The 18740-nt window shown below is 49.1% G+C and overlaps 1 protein-coding gene across 1 annotated transcript; it reads left to right on the forward strand.

Moving 5' to 3' along the window:
- Positions 1 to 5: 5 nt before the first annotated feature.
- SEC61A1 (SEC61 translocon subunit alpha 1) lies at positions 6 to 17319 on the forward strand. The gene is made up of 12 exons (XM_082747024.1): positions 6 to 309; positions 580 to 647; positions 3527 to 3592; positions 3682 to 3760; positions 4700 to 4831; positions 6690 to 6799; positions 7090 to 7243; positions 10868 to 11028; positions 12679 to 12876; positions 13153 to 13344; positions 13754 to 13830; positions 15259 to 17319. The coding sequence occupies exons 1-12, from the start codon at positions 303 to 305 to the stop codon at positions 15443 to 15445; spliced, it is 1431 nt and encodes a 476-aa protein (XP_082603150.1). The 5' UTR covers positions 6 to 302; the 3' UTR covers positions 15446 to 17319.
- Positions 17320 to 18740: the final 1421 nt, after the last annotated feature.

The following is an 18740-nucleotide window of genomic DNA, read 5'->3' on the forward strand; positions in this document are numbered from 1 at the left end:
GTCTCGCACGCTCTTCCCGGGAGGCTCAAGAGCCCCGCTGCATGCCGGGAGTTGTGGTCTCGGCGGCGACGGTGAGGGTCCACGGCTGGCCCACAGCGCGTGGCAGGAAGCGGAAGCAGCCTGCGGTCCGCCCCCAGCTCCGCCCCGCGCTGCGCCGCGCCGCGCCGCTGCCGCGGTGCTAGCACTGACGTGTCTCTCGGCGGAGGTGCAGCGCTCGGGAGCGGGCTGGGCTGCGTACAGCCTCACTTCACTCGGAGTGGAGCGGAGCCGAAGGGGGACCCGGAGCCCGAGCAGCCGCCGCCATGGCGAGTGAGTCCCTCAGGGCAGCCCCGGCAAGGCCGGGAAGGATCAAAATGCCCCTTCCCCTCACCGGTCCAGACGAGCGGCCTCCCCCCAGGCCCGCCCGGCTCCCCTAGACCGTGGCCGGTGCCCCGGCCCTTCCTGGGGTGCCCGCGAGCCCCCGTGCGCGGTCTGCTCCTCTAGTCCCTGCTCCTGCTCACGGTGGGCGGAGGGCTTCCCCAAGGGAGCGGAGAAGGTTTTTTACGTGCCCTAACTCTGCTTTTGTCTCTCCCATCAAAGTCAAATTTCTGGAAGTCATCAAGCCCTTCTGTGTCATCCTGCCGGAAATTCAAAAACCGGAGAGGAAGGTAAGTTCCCGAAATCGCCGTCCACCGAGGTTTCATGAACTGTCTGGGCGCCCGAAGTTTACAGTACAATTAAAATGGCTTCAGCACGCCAGCTGGGAACTCGGTTTCGCACCCCTTCCTCCTGGCGTGTAGCGGTGTGTACTCCTGAGCCTTGTCGGAAGGTGACCTGGTTGTGTGGGAATTTTCTCCGAAATCATGGTGCTATATTTGGAGCTTTTGAGGATATTACTCCAGCAAACAAAGCCTCCGGTTTGCTCGGTCCCAAAAGTGGAACTCGGAGATGAATGAGTAAGGTCCCAGAAGCCTCAGGAGACTCGGATTGAGTTTCCTTTCCTTCTTCACCTCCAGCACGAGCGCTTCGTGGCTGGGTTTTCCCCCCCTCAGGAGGTTTTGGTATGCATGTGTTAAAAGGAGGTAAGAGCAGTCCCTTTATCCTGTGCAAATGAGTTAGGACTCTGACAGTCTCCATAAAAGGTACAGAGAAAAGGGGTGTTTTTGTGAACCCTGCTTTTTACAGCAGACGCATTAAAACATGAGAAGATAAAAATGTAGAACCTTTATCAGAATTCCCGCTCCTACCCAGCTACAGCCCAGGATAGCAAGTTTTGCCAATGCTGGTGTAGTAGTTAAACAGTGGGGAAGTTTTATTTAGATTCTTGCATTCAAGAGAATGAATAGTGAAAGATTTTTGCCTTTAGATTCTTTTAAGACTGTTGTTCATGCATTCACATACACATCTGTGTATTTAAGGTCAATATGGACACTTACGTCTTGAAGTCTCCCCCCTTTTTTTTTAACTTGAAATCATTTTGTGTTAGTGTTCCACATACGTGCCCTTTTCAATGGGCAGAATACAAAGTTGTCCCTTCTACCCCAACTCCCTAGCATAGTAGAAAGGGCATGGCTCTGGAGGTAGACAAGCCTGGAACCCACCCTTCACAAACCTTTTAATAGCTGTCTGACCTTGGCCTTGTAACTAAGTGTGGTAGATGGAGCAGTGAAAATATGTGCAGGTTGTAGCAGTGGCTCAGGAAGGGATTAATTCTGGAAGATGTGGTTTCTGGTGGTTTTAATGGAAGAATAGAAGGGTTTTTTTTGTTTTGTTTTGTTTTGTTTTGTTTTGAGGGAGGGAAAGGAATTCCAGGTATAAAGAATATATGTGTGCAAAGCAGACAAGCAGGTGGGAGGGTGTTAGCTGTAGTTCCCTATTTCTAGAACATAAAGGGTGATGGGGAGCAATGGAAGGGCCAGGTGATGAGAAAATGTTCTAGAAGTCGGTGGAAGATGAGAGTGGTTTCAAAGCTTTTATAACACAGGGTATATGGGGTGGGCTCCCTGTCTCCCCGCTCCGAGTACTTTTTATTACATTGTTTTACCCTTAATTCATAGGAAATACACTGTCGAACTATCACCTATTGCAAATTAGTTAACCTACAGCATTACAAGATTTTATCAATATCAAAAGCTTTTTGATGAGAAGTGATTGTTGGCTGATTCAGCAGCTATTTCAAAGGTAAAGTAGACAGGACTGGGATAAAGAGCTTTTGAAGTTTTGCTGTTGAATTTGGCTGCATCCAGGAAAGGAGACTTGGTTATTAAGAAATGAGGAGTCTTATAAAAATCATCTACTCTTTTTTCCCATGAAGAATCCTTTCAACACAGGCCTGTTATGTCCCTGGTTAGCTGGAAGTGGTGTTGCCTTCCCTTGGCCTCCTAATTTCTTGGTTTGGTGAGGTGACAGATGGGAAGGGGGAGCATTCTCAAGAGGAAGGAGTGTTCTGTGACTTCACCCCAGCTTCATGTGGGGTGTCAGACCCTAAGTAACCGCCGCCTTTGTGTGGTGGTCTCCTTGGGGCCTGCCTAAAGTGGCAGTCATGGAAGAACTCAACTTCTGTTCTAACCAGAGAGCCAGACTCTGTCTTGGAGCTCATCTAGACTTGGGACTCCTCCTCCCGTCCAGTTAAAAAGTACTTTTTCAGAGCACAGTTCTATTCACTTCATGCTGTCGCTCACAAGATATTTTTCCATATCAAAATCCTCAGTCCACACAATAGTGCTTTTTAAGCCCTTTAAACCCTTTCTTGCAGGATAGGCAGCAAGTACTAGGGAATGCAGTCAGTTGAGGCAGAACACCTGGAAAAGCTGCCAGTTCTACTTGGTACCAGGGGGACCTTGGGCAGGGATTCTAAATTTTCCTGATGATACTCACTCATCATCTATAAAATAATTCCCAGTAGTCACTTGGCCTACATGTGTACCCATGGAGATGTGAAAAGTCTTAAGTAGGTGCTGTTGGTAGGCACTGAGTAGGTTAAAGGTGTAACTCTCCCTGCCTCCCCCCTCCCAGTATTTTTTGTTACATTGTTTTATCCTTAATTCATAGCAAATACACTATCAAACTGTCACACATTGCAAATTAGTTAGCTACAGAATTGCAAGATTTTATCAGCTACAGAACCTTTTTGAATGATCACTCTCTTTGGCTCCTTGTAAGGTCTGGTCTGTTTTAGGAATCCCTTGCTGTTGCAACATTGTTCCATCTGGGGTCTGATCCTAAACTGTTAATTCTGGTGACTAAGAGCACAGGCTGTGAGATATGGAACAAGTTAACTTTCCTAAGACCATTCTCTCATTGTAAAGATAACATTAAGTGACATGAGGCTCCAGTGAAATCGTATGTGAAAGGTCTCTGTATGCCTGTCTTGTACATAGAAAGCCTGCAACACACATCCTTACATTTCAGTGCTTATGTTTGGCACTCGGCTTGGAGTGTTCAAGGCTCACTTCTCTGGTGAGCCAGAGAAAGGGATCCAATTCAAGTTCATGTCTATGAACTTGTCTTTGTAAATACTGCCTTAATGCGTTCTCTTCCACTATAGATTCAGTTTAAGGAGAAAGTGCTGTGGACCGCAATCACCCTCTTTATCTTCTTAGTATGCTGCCAGGTAAGTGCAGTTCCTGTTCCAGAATTGGGGTGGGGCGAAGAGCAGGCTGGGGGTCAGCGTGCTGACTCCTTTTCTCTGCTTGTTTCCAGATCCCGCTATTTGGTATCATGTCTTCAGATTCAGCTGACCCTTTCTATTGGATGAGAGTGATTCTTGCCTCGAACAGAGGTAGGACTCTGGCCTTCTGTACCTCCCTCTGGTGTGGATTTGACTGGCCTCCTTTGGTTAAATCACTGGCTTCGGCTTTATGTGGAATTCAGAGTGTTAGGGAGGAATGTTGGCGCGCTGTGCTGAATAGCCTGAGCAGATGGCCAATTCAGCGCTGCAGCATTTGAATGCAACACAAAACCTGTAATAACAAGATAAGTCTAGGTCGTGGAGGATAAAAAAAACATGGAAAAACTAGAATGCTTTTAAACAGCTGAAATGATGACATTTGTACCGGTCTTTCTTCTGTTTTGATAACATTCTTTAGAATATGTAACTTATTTCTGAGCTACATCTTCATATCTATGGGTTGTATATACGTGTCCAAAAAAATATGTAACAGTGTTTTGTATACTCTAACCCATTTACCTATGGGTGGGGAGAATTTGAACATTTATGTTGATAATGCTTTTGATTAACTCACTTTCTGAACATTTCAAATTAAGTTCTAAATCAGTTGGAAGTATAGCTCATTTTAGCATAATGGAAATAGAAGTTTATTCACAACTAGATACAACGGTGCAGACCTTCTTTCCAAACTCCGGAATTTATTTGAATGTTATCCTTTTTTTATTAACTGATGAAGAGACAAACCTTATCTCTGTAAAACCAGAATGAATCTGTTTGGGGTGAATGTAAAGGCTGTCGTCTATTTAAATGCCACGTGACTTCCTAAATAGAATAAGATGTTGCCTGGCAGACTGAATAGAATGAATTGAATTATACGCTAATCATTGATATTTGGGGATTAATTTTGAAATTAAATGCTGCTAGCAAACTGAAACACATCAGATTTGTATACAGGGCACACTGTTGAATTTTGCTCATTCATTTTCTTAATATTATGTGTTGCTTTTCCAAGCTCATACTGGCTGTGTTTTACCTTGCTCTTTCTTCAAGGCACATTGATGGAGCTGGGTATCTCTCCCATTGTCACCTCCGGCCTCATCATGCAGCTCTTGGCTGGCGCCAAAATAATTGAAGTTGGTGATACCCCAAAAGACCGAGCCCTCTTCAATGGAGCCCAAAAGTGTAAGTGAGATTTTGAATAATGTTCACAAGTCTGCAGGTGAGAATTCAAATTTGCTCTGAGTTTAGGGTTTTTTTGTACGATGTAACCTCCTTGGCCCACCAACCCTGTAGGTGTACTGTGGGCTATGTTAACGAGAGAGCACTTGGATAGAGTCGATGAGGCGGGGGGTGGGTGTCACAGGCTGTCATCAAGGGGAAGGAGCAGGGCTTGGAGATCTCGCCCTCCACCAGCCACAAGTTTCTTACCACTTAGAAGGAAAACTTCAGAGCTATTTTAAGACTTCATTTGAATAGCGTGTATAAAACCTCTTTCAGCGCCTGGTGCGCAGTAGCTACCCAACACGTGGTATTTTCTCTCTGCTCAGAGTTTGAAAGGATTCCGCTTAGGGGATAGGGATCCTTTCTGTCCAGCTCTGTCACCTGGGATGAAGTTAGATGACGTCTCTGAAGTCTCAGTCTTTTCATCTGTAACAGTGAAGATAATGTATTGTTTTATAGCAAGTAATGTGTTACTAGTAATAGTAACCAGTTCTCAGAATGAACCACGTACAGCCTCTGGTTGTGAAGCAAAACGCATTAATTAGGAAATCACATTTACAGTTGCCTGCACAGCCTTGTTTTATTCCACATCAGCATGTTTTAGAGATCTTCTGGAGTTAGTAGGTGAAATAAGTGAGCAAGAAAGACTAATCCAGTTCAGACTTGTCAGTTTCAGGTACAAATCAGGATGTATTATTTTTCAAAAGCACAAATTAGCTCTTTTCTCTTTATTCTTGAACAGTTTTTTGAAATTTTTCTGTCTCAAGATAACTGTTTTATTAGACACTTTTTTAAAAAGTTAAATAGAAATTATTTGATGGGTATTTTGGAATAAAATTGTATTTCATGCACAAACTAAGCAGAAAAGCTGAAATTGAATCCCAAACCCATCTAGTATTGTGAAACGAATAAAAACATGTGTATTCCACTGTGCCTAACAACAGAGATTAATGAGCTACAAGAAACAAAGACATGTGCATACAAAAAGAAATGTACCTCGTTGGCCAGAAGAGCTTTGTGGCTGAGGAAATGAAACTAGGAACTAAATTGACTGCTTTGTGAGTTTTTCCTTTAAAACTATATTAACTACAAGCTGAGAAGGGATGGATCATTTTATCCCAGAGATAATTTTCAGTGTGCTGAACTCAGACCCAAATGATAGGCCTGTAGAGGGCCCGGACATGTATTCAAGTTAGGGAGCTCTCCAAAGCCTAAGCGACCTGACTTGAGTTTGGGTGCTGCAGGTTGACACCATCACCAAATCACATGCCTCTGGATGTCATCTTCCTTGCTCCCTGACTCTCCTTTCATAAGAACTGGATTAGTGGGATGCCTGGGTGGCTCAGTTGGTGAAGCGTCTGCTTTGGGCTCAGGTCATAATCCCAGGGTCCTGGAATTCAGCCCCGCATTGGGCCCTCTGCTCAGTGGGGACTCTGTTTCTCCCTCTCCCCTGCTTGTGCTCTCTCGCTTTCTCTCTGTCAGATAAATAAATGAAATCTTAAGGGGAAAAAAGAAAAGAACTGTATTAGTACATTTCAACTCTGCCATCACTGAAAGGAAAGTGATTTTGGAGAAGCTGGAATTGAAGAGGTTGCAGACTTTTGTTAGAAGGCATTTGAGTACTTGTACTCAGTACTCTTGTAGTTTGGCCATGGAGCTGCTGAGCGTTCCTGGATTGAGCTCCTTGCAGGCCATGCCTGCATTCTACATCTCCCATCGTCGTCCTCCCCAGTGCCTGGCACACAGTAGGTGTTCCAGAACTGTTTTCTCCAGACCGTGTAGTGTCCCACTTTGAGAAGACCGTTTCTTGTGATTCCAGTATTTGGCATGATCATTACCATCGGCCAGTCCATCGTGTACGTGATGACAGGAATGTACGGAGATCCTTCTGAAATGGGCGCTGGAATCTGCCTGTTAATCACCATACAGGTCAGTTCGGCTCTAACGTGTCCCCCCTTCTGCGTAGCTCCTCACACTTAAGACTTCCCGAATGACAGATCTGAGGTGAGCATAACAGAAGCATGAGAAGAAGCCAGGGCCCATGTGGTGGCCTTTCCAAGTTCACCAGAGAAAGGCTCTACTGTCCAAGGTCTACCCTGCCTTTAGTGTTGAGAAGCAGAAAAGCTTGGTACTGCAGAAGGAAAGGAACAGGCCTATGAACAGCAGTCTGTGTGGGGTGCTTTATTTTATTTTTTTCTTTTCTTTTTAAATTTTCACAGCTCTTTGTTGCTGGCTTAATTGTCTTACTTTTGGATGAACTTCTGCAAAAAGGATACGGCCTCGGCTCTGGGATCTCCCTCTTCATTGCCACTAACATCTGCGAGACCATCGTGTGGAAGGCATTCAGCCCCACCACTGTCAACACTGGCCGAGGTAAGGGCCCTGGCCTTCCCTGGGGACAGGGTTTAGTAGAAAGTATCAGCGTGTGCAAGACAAGAAACAGAAGTTTCCCCATTCCCAGGAAGAATCAGGTTAGTTTTAGGTACATCTCTTCTGATTTTCCTGTGTGTATCTGCAGAGATTCTGTTTTTGTTTTTTAAAGTGATCTCTATCTATAGAATTTTTAAAACACAGATAGGTCTGTGCTCCTAAAGATGTCTAGCTTGCATTTTTTGTGTATTTCATGGATATTTGCCATCTCAGAATACATAATTTTGCCTCGTTTTCCTCAGTGCAGTGTGGACTTCCATTGCAAGGATGAGGCAGCATTTATTATAGTCTTGTGACAGACATTGAGGTTGTTTCCAGTATCGCTGTTGTTGCAACAGTGAAATAGTGCACATCCTCACAGGTTCATCTTTACATATCTTGGCAATCACTCGCAGTGATTAAGCAGAGATTATGGAACCAACACACTTGCTCAGATCTGGAGCAGTTTTGGGAGAGAGGCCTGAACCCTTGGTTTAAGTCCTGGCTGTTGCTGGTAGTGGTTAAATGGCCTTGGGCACATTCCTCTGCATATCAGCTGTAGGTGCCAGGATTAATGAGAAATAATATGAAATTCCCTGAGTCCTGGCTCAGAGTAGATGCATGTTACATGTAAGTGTTGCATGTTATGCCTACAAAGAAGAGACTCTTGTTACAGGCAGTGTCTTTAATAAAACTTCCTAAATATTTAGGGAAATGTGACTTACTAGGAAAGGAAAATCAGGTTTTATCATCACTAAATATGTTACACACTCTGAGGAGACTCGCGAGAAATAAATATTCATGCGTGTTTGAGTAATTTTTTTTATTTTATTTTTGGGTTTTTTTGTTTGTTTGGAGGTTTGTTTTGTTTTGTTTTGTTTTTGAGTATTTTTCTTTGAGATGAATGCTGGAAACAGTCCCTGGCGTTCAGAGACCACATGATCTCATTAGTGATACTCAAAGTAGGTCCCTGGACAAATGAAGGCCACATGCACCCAGTAGATTACAAGGGAAAGAGCATAGCTTGACGTAGGAACTGTCAGAAGAGCCTCAGAGAAGAGGGATTTGGTTCCTCCCTGGGCACTTCTGGAATTGTAGGAAATTCAGGACAAATTGGGAGAAAGGAGAGGGTAGAGGGTAATATTTTTCAGGGATGGGTGTGAAAAGGCAGGCGGGAGAAAGGATCATAGGGGTTCAAGAGTATGAGGACTGTCACTGTAACTGGCCTGGGGGCATCCTGAAGTCTGAAGATGCGGCACCAGAGTTGGGGCCGGGAGGGGAGGAGTCAGTAAAGGTTCAGAAGCCCCAGCAGAGGAGCCACCTTCCACTGAGGAGCAGGCCAGTGAGGCAGTGGGGGTTGGAGCATGGGAGGGGTGATTCAGCCTGGACTGGAGGGGAAGACAGGCAGAGAACACAGCCCGGCGGCTGTCCCGTTGTCCAGCTTTGACCAGCCAGCCCGTCGTGGAAAGCACAGACCAAGGCACAAGGTGCTAAGAGCGTAATAGACGGGACAGAGGAGGTTCTCTGAAGGGTGACGGAAAATCGCAGAGCAGAGTTGGGTTTGTTTCTGGCTTTAAAAGTGTTGGGCTTTCAGCTGGTTGTGTTTAAGACTGAGCCGGAGAGAAGCGCAGCTGGGAGGGGTCACTCCAAGCTGTTCAAGTGGGCAGTGAGTGTTGCCATGAGAGCTGTGGGTTCAGGGGAGAGGGAAGATTGGGGTCCCGAGGACTGGACCCTGGAGGAAGGCACAGGTCACAGACGTCACAGACCTGTGAAGGGCAAGTGGGAACAGCTCAAATGGAATTAGTGGGACCATGCAGGTACAAAGCTGCCTCTGCGCGTGAAGTAACTCTTCGCACTTGGAAGTTCTCTCTTGTTCCCAGAGATGCAGCAGGTGGCGAATTTTAAGAAATTATGTTAAAAAGTAGGAGAACTAGAGCTTACTCTTGGCATTGCCCTTCACTCAACAAATACTTTACCTGACATCTGTGAAGTGTCAGACACTAGGAATATGGAGTGAGCTGAATGTTCCACATGGCAGGTGTTGGAACAGGTACCTCGGGAAACAACGAGGCAGAGAAAGAAGATGGAGATGCTGGGAGGGTTGTCACAGAGTTAGTCTGGGTGATCAGGAAGACCCCCTCCCAACATCCCCCTACCTTGGAACAAAGTTCTGCAGAAGGTAGGGAGTCTTGCAGCTCTGTGGGAGAAGAATGTCCCATTTAGAGGGAACAAGCAGCTGCAAAGGCCCTGAGGTGGGAGTGTAGTGTTCAGGGTCAGCATGTGTGGCTGGTGCAGATTGAACAAGGTGGAGAGGAAGAGAGGAGTCAGAGCTGTGGTCAGAGGTACGGGAGTGGGAGTCAGTGTGGACGGCAGAAGGGAATAAGTCCTTCCTCCCCAGCAGATGGGGCGGCAGCCTCTGAAGGCCTGTCCCAGCTCCTGCTCTGAGATCCCTGAACTCTGTGCCCTGGGAAGGCAGCATTGTCACAAGCCTGGGAGCGGGGGTATGTGGGGACTGAGCACAGCATCACAGGGTGAGGTGAGGAATTACAGACCGTTAGAACAGTGTTTCTTTCACAGAAGCTGCATTCCAGAAGAGGTCAGTGGTGATCCCCATTGGAAGCATCCTCCTAAAATGGTGTGGGAACAGAGCAGGTGGTGCCAGCCACCATGTGTTCAACACTTGAGCACATGCTGTAGCAGGTGTGCCAAGGCACACCTCATGCCACTGTTACCGGTACCTCCAGCCACCCTCAGAGACCATGGCTCTAGACACTAGCTCAGGCATACGCGCTGCCTGAGTATGTCATGGCATAGACTGTCGTGGGTTAGCAGAGATTACACAGTAACGCAGCACTCTTGTTACCTGCTTTAGCTTTGGTTTGTTTAACTCTATAAACTTCCTGAAAATTAAGACACCTCTAGGCCTTTCTAATGCCCTGTGTGCCCCAAGTTCCTCTAACGTGTCCCTCTGCTGCCTGCTCCTCAGGTCAAGTACCCAGTCTTGTTCTTTCCCTTCATTCTTTGGGAAGCTCAGTCTGCGTCATGGCTGTGGTTTCCCAGCTCATACCGGCTGCCTCCTTCCACATCCTCTCGGGGTAGGGTATGAACTTAGATTTGGATCAGCCATGCGGGGGGCACACATGTGGTCCTTTCCACTTGACCATCAGTGTCAGGAGCGGAGCCCAAGCCCCACCTGCCCCTCAGAGCCTCAGATGCTTGGACTGCCCGGGCATTTCCGGGAAGAGAATCTGGCAGCTTGGAGGCCCCCCTTCAGTGTAGGGCCCCTTCAGCCAGAGTTTAGCAGACCCTGCCCTTATGGTTTTGTAACTGATTGTCATGCCACATGTCCAGTAGCCGCTGATGACTCATGCTGGAGAACTGAGATGAGTTAAATCAAAAGGTAGAATAGCCCTTTCTGCAGGTTTGCATTATCTACAGAAGCAGTAGATGAGAGGACTCTCTCCCTGGGGTTATGGGAGTGAGCACTGTGAAGGGTAGGACTTCGTCTTTTTAGCCACTGAGAAAATCAGTAGAGCCAAATTTAGTTGGTGGTTTGTTTACCACACACATCCTCTCCTTCACCAACAGGAATGGAATTTGAAGGTGCCATCATCGCACTGTTCCATCTACTGGCCACACGCACTGACAAGGTCCGAGCCCTTCGAGAGGCCTTCTACCGCCAGAATCTTCCCAACCTCATGAATCTGATCGCCACCATCTTTGTCTTCGCAGTGGTGATCTATTTCCAGGTGCGTCCAGATCCTAGTGCACCAAGTTTTAATGGTCTGCCTTTGTGTGTCAGCATGCCTTGGCTAGGCATCCCTCACCCACACCCTGGCGGGGCCTGTCCCGTCCCATTGTATTGAAATGAGATGGCATTTAAAGGACACAAGGCCCAAGGCGAGCAGGATAGGTGCCTCCCACTGAGTCAGGGGACTTGCCGGACACACATGAGGCAGAGCTAGTATTTCTGGAATCATGTTACTTTGGGTTGGGGCTGTCGGCAGATAGAGAAGATATTAAGTTCTTGGTTTAAGAGAAATGAAAAGCAAGCAAACTAACACCTTCTCTCTGTCTTAACCAGTTTGTACCATAATTGTAGGCAGGAGCTTCATCTTAGAAAAGGCTTTCCTCTTATCTTTCAGATGATTCGTCTGTGTCACTTGCTTCTGAACAGGAGAGTGGCACTGCTGGTCACTTTTCTGTAGTCGGGCTAATCTTTGTATTTTTTGATCAGCCACTTTGTAGCTCTTCTAATATTTATTGACAAGAAGAGACAGCAGTTGAGAGAGTAATTGAATGCTTGTTGGAAAGGTATTTAAACCAGGCAAGTGCTTTTTCTGAGGAGCAAATGACTGTTCCTTTGGCTGAGACTCAGATGCCTCATTACCAATAAGTGGACTCTTTAGGGGCTTGGCAAGTATGTGTTTGGAGCATGAAGATTTTATTTTAAATCTTACATATTCTGAGTCCTAGGCATTGAAAGTTTGTGAAAATGATATAAAAGAAACCCTTCCTCCAAGGCTTTCTGAGGGAGAGGTCACATTCATAGAAAATCTTGGCTTTGGGGCACCTAGGTGGCTCAGTCGGTTAAGCGGCTGCCTTTAGCTCAGCTTCAAGGCTCACAGCAGACTCCTCGCTCTTCGATGAGCCTGCTTCTCCCTCTCTCTCTGCCTGCCACTCCCCCTGCTTGTGCTCACTCTCTGTCTATCCAATAAATAAGATCTTAGAAAAGAAAAAGAAAAGCTTGGCTTTTCTGCGTATTATCAGAAACCTCTTAAACAGCTGTTCTGGGGTGCAAGGCAGATGCTGTGGTGGCATGGGTCTTGGGGCCACTGAAAGTATAGGCAAGAGAAGCACTGCTAGAACTTGAGCGTGTGTTCTTCAGACTTTTCTAGTATATTCTACATAGAGCTGGATATAATGTGCTGGATTTTGGTTTCTGACAAGTAGGATTATAGGATTATCTCTGCTGGGCTTTGGTGCAGTTTTGAGCCAGTATTTCTGGGAGACCTTTTTTTTTTTTTTTAAGATTTTTATTTATTTGAGAGGAAAGAACAAGAGAGAGAGTGTGAGAGCACACAAGTAGTGGGGAGGAGCAGAAGGAGAAGCAGGCTCTCTGCTGAACAAGGAGCCCACCATGGGGCTTGATCCCAGAACCTGGGATCATGACCTGAGCTGAAGGCAGACACTTAACCGACTGACCCTTTCAGGCACCCCTTCTGGGAACCTTCTGTTCTGATTCCCCCAGGTGCAGAGGTGGGTAAGGCAGGGGAACCACAGCCCTGGAAGCTATGCTTGCAGCCGGCTCCCTGGCAGCTGTCCCCGGCTGGGCTGGGCTTCTGGGCAGCAGGCTGGATGAGGCAGCGAAGGGCATTCCACTCTGTTTGGCGTCTCAGGGCTTCCGCGTGGACCTACCCATCAAGTCAGCCCGTTACCGAGGCCAGTACAACACCTACCCGATCAAGCTCTTCTACACCTCCAACATCCCCATCATCCTGCAGTCCGCCTTGGTGTCCAACCTGTATGTCATCTCCCAGATGCTGTCTGCCCGCTTCAGTGGCAACCTGCTGGTCAGCCTGCTGGGCACCTGGTCTGTAAGTACAGCTGCTCGGGGCTAAAACCATCAGTTTGAGCGCAGGTTGCAGGCTGTGCACCTGTGCGTCTCACTATGAGCATGTATTTCACCCATAGGTATTTGCTGATCATGCCTTTTACACATTCAGCATGTTCAGTTCCCTTTTTGTTGAGGGAACTGTACTATAGGCCCTTGAGCAAAATCGTCATCTGTGTCAACTGCTCAAAACCATTTCTGTCCTGATGCGGAGGTACGACAAAGCGACCTTCACAGGCTTTGTGCGTAACCTTTCCAGGATACTTCCTCCGGGGGCCCGGCACGTGCGTATCCTGTTGGCGGCCTGTGCTACTACCTGTCCCCGCCAGAATCCTTTGGCTCTGTGTTAGAAGATCCCGTCCATGCCGTGGTGTACATAGTGTTCATGCTTGGCTCGTGTGCGTTCTTCTCCAAAACCTGGATTGAGGTCTCGGGCTCCTCTGCCAAAGATGTGAGTATATAGACGTTAACAGCGAATTTCTTGAGAGGAGGTTAATCCAGGAAACAGTAGTCCTCACCCATTTGGGGTCTGAGGGGTCTCTGCCTGTCTCCTCTTGCTAAGAAAGTGGTCTGTGGACACCCACAGATGCTTCATGCTCATGGCGGGGCAGTTGTGAACCCTCAGTGGCCAACGATGAATGCCAGCAGGAAGCCAGTGCTGTGTTGGGGAAGCTAGAGCCACAGTGTACGGTCACATTTCGCCCCATGACTTCTCTGCGGTGAAGTCAGAGTTACCTGTGTGAGGGCTTAGGGCGCAGAAGAGGAAAAGCTGTGAGTGTTGAGCCCCACCAGGAGGCATCCACCTTCCTTCAAGTTCAGGTCTCCAATTTAACGGTGTCTCCTTGGTGGGTGTCATGCAGGTTGCAAAGCAGCTAAAGGAGCAGCAGATGGTGATGCGGGGCCATCGAGAGACTTCCATGGTCCATGAGCTCAATCGGTGAGTGCTGATCCCTGGCCCTCAGATTTTGAATTTGTGGTTTCCTTCCATACCAGGTATCCTGATCTGGCTTAGGGGTTTCCAATCCATTAACTCCTACCCTTGGGTAACGAGATAGAAAAGGCCCCTGTGTCTGTAATTCCTCTATACTCTTGCTTGATGCTAGAGACTGGGGATAGGGTAATAAAAGCATGCCGCCCTCTCCTCAAAGAGAGAGCCGCCAGGGAGTGAGACAGAGGCATGTGGCTCTATGGGTACAAGAGGGTGTAGTAAGGGTATGGGCAGCCAGCTGGCTGCTGGGGGAAGGGGCAGTGTCCGGGGTCTCTTTAGGAGACCCAGTGCTAGAGGCAGAGCCACCAGAGGGAGGGCCAGCTGACTGCTGAGAGGCCGCAGTGGGAATGTGGGCCGGGGGCAGAAGGGCTCCCAGTGCTGCAGGAACCTGGGGACACAGAGGAGAGGCCGGCCGCAGCACTTAGTGACCAGCTGGGTGTTGGGTGCAGGGCAGAAGAGAGCTGTAGGCTGGCCCTTGGGGTGCTCATGGGGGACTTGGCCGTCTGCACCTCCTCTCCACTTACCGTGGAGCTGCCTCAGGCAGCAGGGGTGGTAGTATTAAGTATCTCAGGCTTTTCAAGCCTGTTGTGACTACTTGTTTCCTCCACCGCCACTGGGAAGCGGCTGCTGACAGTACCTACACGGATGAAGGGGCTGTGTTCCCGCAAAACTGTTCCCTAGGTCAGGGGGCCAGCCAGGCTTGTCCCGCTGCCCATAGCTTGCTTGCCGCACCTGAAGGAAGCAACCACGGGAAAAGCCAGTGTTTCAAGTTTCAGGTTGTTTTCAGATCTCTCACAGGGGTGGTTTGCAGTTTCGTTCATTTAATTCCTCTGCGGCCTCTCCATTTACACCCACCGTTCAGTCCTAACAGATTGCGTGCCACTTAGGAAATTTTAAATTTTCTACTAGCCACATTAAAAAGGTAAAAATATACATGAAACTCATAAAACCTTGGGTGTAGGCTATATCTTAAAAAGAAAGTAAAACGAATCTGAGTAAATTTAATGATATATTTTATTTAACTTCCCATGTCTAGAATTTAATTTCAAGTTGTAGATAAACATAAGAAAAAGCATCGTAAATTATTTTATATTCCTGTCTTCAAAACCTCATGTGATGTCTTCAGCATCTCGATTTGGACTAGTCCCATTTCATGAGTGCTGTGTGGCTCATAAGGCACCTACTGGACACCACAGCCCTAGTCCAGACCATCAAGGTGTGTGAGTGGTGAAGGTTCAAGGAGGTAGTGGAGTGACCTCGGAGTCAGGATCTTAAATCAGATGTGGGCATGTCCGAAGCTCTGGTCCCTTCCCGAGGCCAGGCTGGGGCTGGGGGTCTGCATGGTGGCTCGTGGCTCATCGTTCCCCTGTTCCTCAGGTACATTCCCACTGCCGCGGCCTTTGGTGGGCTGTGCATCGGGGCCCTCTCCGTCCTGGCCGACTTCCTGGGTGCCATCGGGTCTGGAACCGGGATCCTGCTCGCAGTCACGATCATCTACCAATACTTTGAAATCTTCGTAAAGGAGCAGAGCGAGGTCGGCAGCATGGGGGCCCTTCTCTTCTGAGCCACGTCTCCCTGGACCAGGAGAGGGGCCCTGCCTGGAATTGCAAGGGAGGGGGACAGTGAGGCCCGTGGGGTGCTCATTGCAGGAGTGCTGCTACAGCACCGGGACTTTTGTTTAATAATGTTTTTGAATTTCATACTCTTTCATTCCACTTTGTAAAGTGCTAGAATTTTTCCAGTTTGAAATTTTGCTTTTTATGCTGGCATTGGCAGAAAGAACGGTAGGAGGGAGGTTTTATGGAGCTGACTGCCAGAGGTGGGGATGGCAAAGGACTGTCCCCAGACAACTTTTTTTTTTAACCTTTGCACCTACTCAGTGCCGTAGGCAGCTGCAGTGGTCTGAGCTGTTCCCCGAGCATGGGAACTTTTTGATTAGAAGCACAAACCTCATAGCTGTGTCTCCGTCGTTGCCATAGGGCACGAGGCTGAGAGCAAATCATGTTTTCTGGTGGACATGACTCACTGGTGAGTCCCTATCACAATCAGGGGTTAGAATACCTGGCTTCAAACTGTTTCTCTGGAAGACACCATTGTTTTCCCCTTTTATAAGTAGTTTTTTAGGAACAAGCCTCTTCGAAAGAAAGGGATGGGTTTTCCAGAAGACATTCTTGGGCCGTCTGTTAATTTTTCTGCATGTGCCTCTTGGCTATTCTCGTTGACTGTTCTGGTTGGGCTTTGAGGCTGAAGAGCACGGAGTCAGCTTGGCTCCATCGTGTCTGGCTGGCTGTCGTCAGTTTGTGTCCTCTGAAGGAGCGAGGCCAGGATTCTCCAGGCTTACAGAGTTGGCGCCTGGCCCAGCCGGGTGGACGCTGCATGACCCTTGAAGTGACGTATGTCTGTACCATCCTTCCGGTTGTCGCTGGATGGACGTGCCACTTGCCTGCAGCAGCCCTCACACGGGGAAAGACAGTGGCTTCACTTTTACAGGCCACTGTGCCTTCCAGGCTGAGAACGTCCCATCATGTTTATAGCACTTTTTTTCACTGTGCCTAGGACCAAGTGCATGTTAAGTAAATGACCAGATGCCAGCTGTCTTCGAGCTTCAGTCAGCACCACCCCGCAGAGAGGAGGGTGCAGGCCCCACATCCGTGGCAAAATCAGGGTCAGAGAGCTTAGGTTTTTGTTTTTGTTTTTGTTTTTTAGTAAGTTGCTCCAGCCTGTGATTGGAAAAGACTCATGGTGATGTCTAGAATGAGTTCTGTTTGTGGTAACAGGGGACCTAGGGTTTAGGCAGTGGAACCTTTTCCGAGGCTGGCGGGGAGGCTCCTCTAGGGACAGGTGGTGCTCGGCAGCAGGGACAGCAGAGTTGGGCGCCACATGCCTGAGGAATTCTCCCTGGAGGAAACCCCAGCTCTAAGGAAGCACCCGGGGCCCTGCGGAGAGAGATGCCCCACCAGCAGCCGGCACACAGTGGCCTTCGAAGCAGAGCCATGGTCACGACTGAGTAGAGCTGAGTCTGAGCTCCTAGGACACCTCACTCACAGCGCTAACCAGGAACAGACCAACCGAGGGACAAGAAGCGACTTGCCTGAATCCACCTGGCAAGTCAGCAGCAGAAGCAGGATGGGCCCGACAGGTCTGTCAACCTCTCAGTCCAGGGCATCCCACCATATCACACGTGGCCTTGTCAGACCCAGTCCTGAGCAGAGACTCAATGCTCCCCCTGCGGCACGCCGTCTGCTCGGCCCCACCCGTGGTTACACTGTGGGCGCCAGCCTCATGGGTGGGGCCCTGCATGGCTCTTGCTCTGTGGTCTGTGATCACAGTGGGTAGGGGGCTGACCCCAGCTTCCAGGGGACTGTCACTGTGGACGCCAAAATGGCATAAATGAGTTAAGGTGAATAAGTGACAAATAAAGCCAATTTTTACAAGCCACTTGGTCACATTCTCTTGGTTTACAGCTCCCAAGAAGGGCAGTGGGTGCAGAGCTGGGGTGTGTGAGGCATGGTCAAGTCCTGCTTTGGCACAGGGCACCCTAGGTCTCCCTGGGATGGAAGTGCCTCCTTAGAAAGGCATTTTGCCTGGGAAACTGCCTTCTGGTGGCATCTGCTGCATTCCCTGGCTTCCGGTGAAGTGAGACGCAGGTGACTGGCTGCTGCGGGGCTGGCATGTGGGCAGCCCCGAGGCCCTCCCGGGAACACGGGAGGGGACTGGCGTCTCACTTGTGACTATGGCCCACCACGCTGTCCCTGTGGCCCACACCACCCCAGCCTTGCAGCCCAGGCCAAGGGGTAGGTACCGTGGCCCTCGGCTGCAGTGGTGGGCATGCCTGCACATCTGGTCCCTGGCCAGCCAGACCCGTCACAAAGCCAGGAGGGTTGCCACCCTGCCCTGGACCCTAGCATCGCGTGGATGGTGGTCGCAGACAGCAGCCATGCAGGAGTCCTCCCAGGGGTTTCCATTCTAATGAGAACAGCAGACAGTGTTTCCAGGATGACGTGAGGAAAACACTTCCCACTCACCCAGACCTGATTTGGAAGGCAACATGCTTGTCGCAGACAAGGCCTCACCCCAAACCCTCCACCACTGCCACTAGCTGGTGCTTCCTCAGTGACTCCCAAGTGACAGGTGAGCAGGGCCTTCCTCAGCTGGGTGTCCCAAGGATAGCCTTAGGCTTTGTCTTAGAAAACTTCAGATTTCCAAGATGGCCTTGGACCAGGGCAATGAGACCACAAGAGGGACAGGGGTTGGAGCCTGGCCCTACAGAAGCCACCTGTTGATGCTGTGCCAAGGCTGCCCCCAGAAAGGGTATGTGGCCCTCTGTCCCATGCTACCTTCTGCCCCCAGCCACAGGAGCAAGCTCGGAGTCCGGAGCCGGACAAGCAGCCACTATGGAATGCTGAGGCAGGCAGGGGCTGGGCTCTGACCTCCCGAAACTTGAAACTCAAAGCTCTGACCCCCAGGGAGGCACCGCCCCCTTCCTCACTGCCAGGAATGTGGCTCCAGGTACCAGGCTCTGCCTCTGCTCACCACGCTGCCAGGTGGGACCTTTGTGTAGCCACCCCTACACGTGGCCTCCTCCCACCTTCAAACCGCCAGAGGCCTTTGGGGAAGCAGCTCTTCCCCATTTGGTGCAGAAACGGAGATGCAGTGTGACCAGATGTCACACAGCCACTTTAGTCGCAGCGTTGGGACACAAAGTCCAAAGACACTGTTCCTGCCCCACATTCCTGTGAGGCTCTGGGTCTGCCTGTGGGTACCTCTGTGAGTGGTATCGTTGGAACCAGGAATGAGGGGCTTCGGAAACCTGCCGCATTCCCGGGAGCTTCCCCATGCTGACCTCAGCTGGGAACCCA

This window comes from Mustela nivalis (assembly GCF_964662115.1).
Source record: "Mustela nivalis genome assembly, chromosome: 1".
Classification (NCBI taxonomy): Eukaryota; Metazoa; Chordata; class Mammalia; order Carnivora; family Mustelidae; genus Mustela; species Mustela nivalis.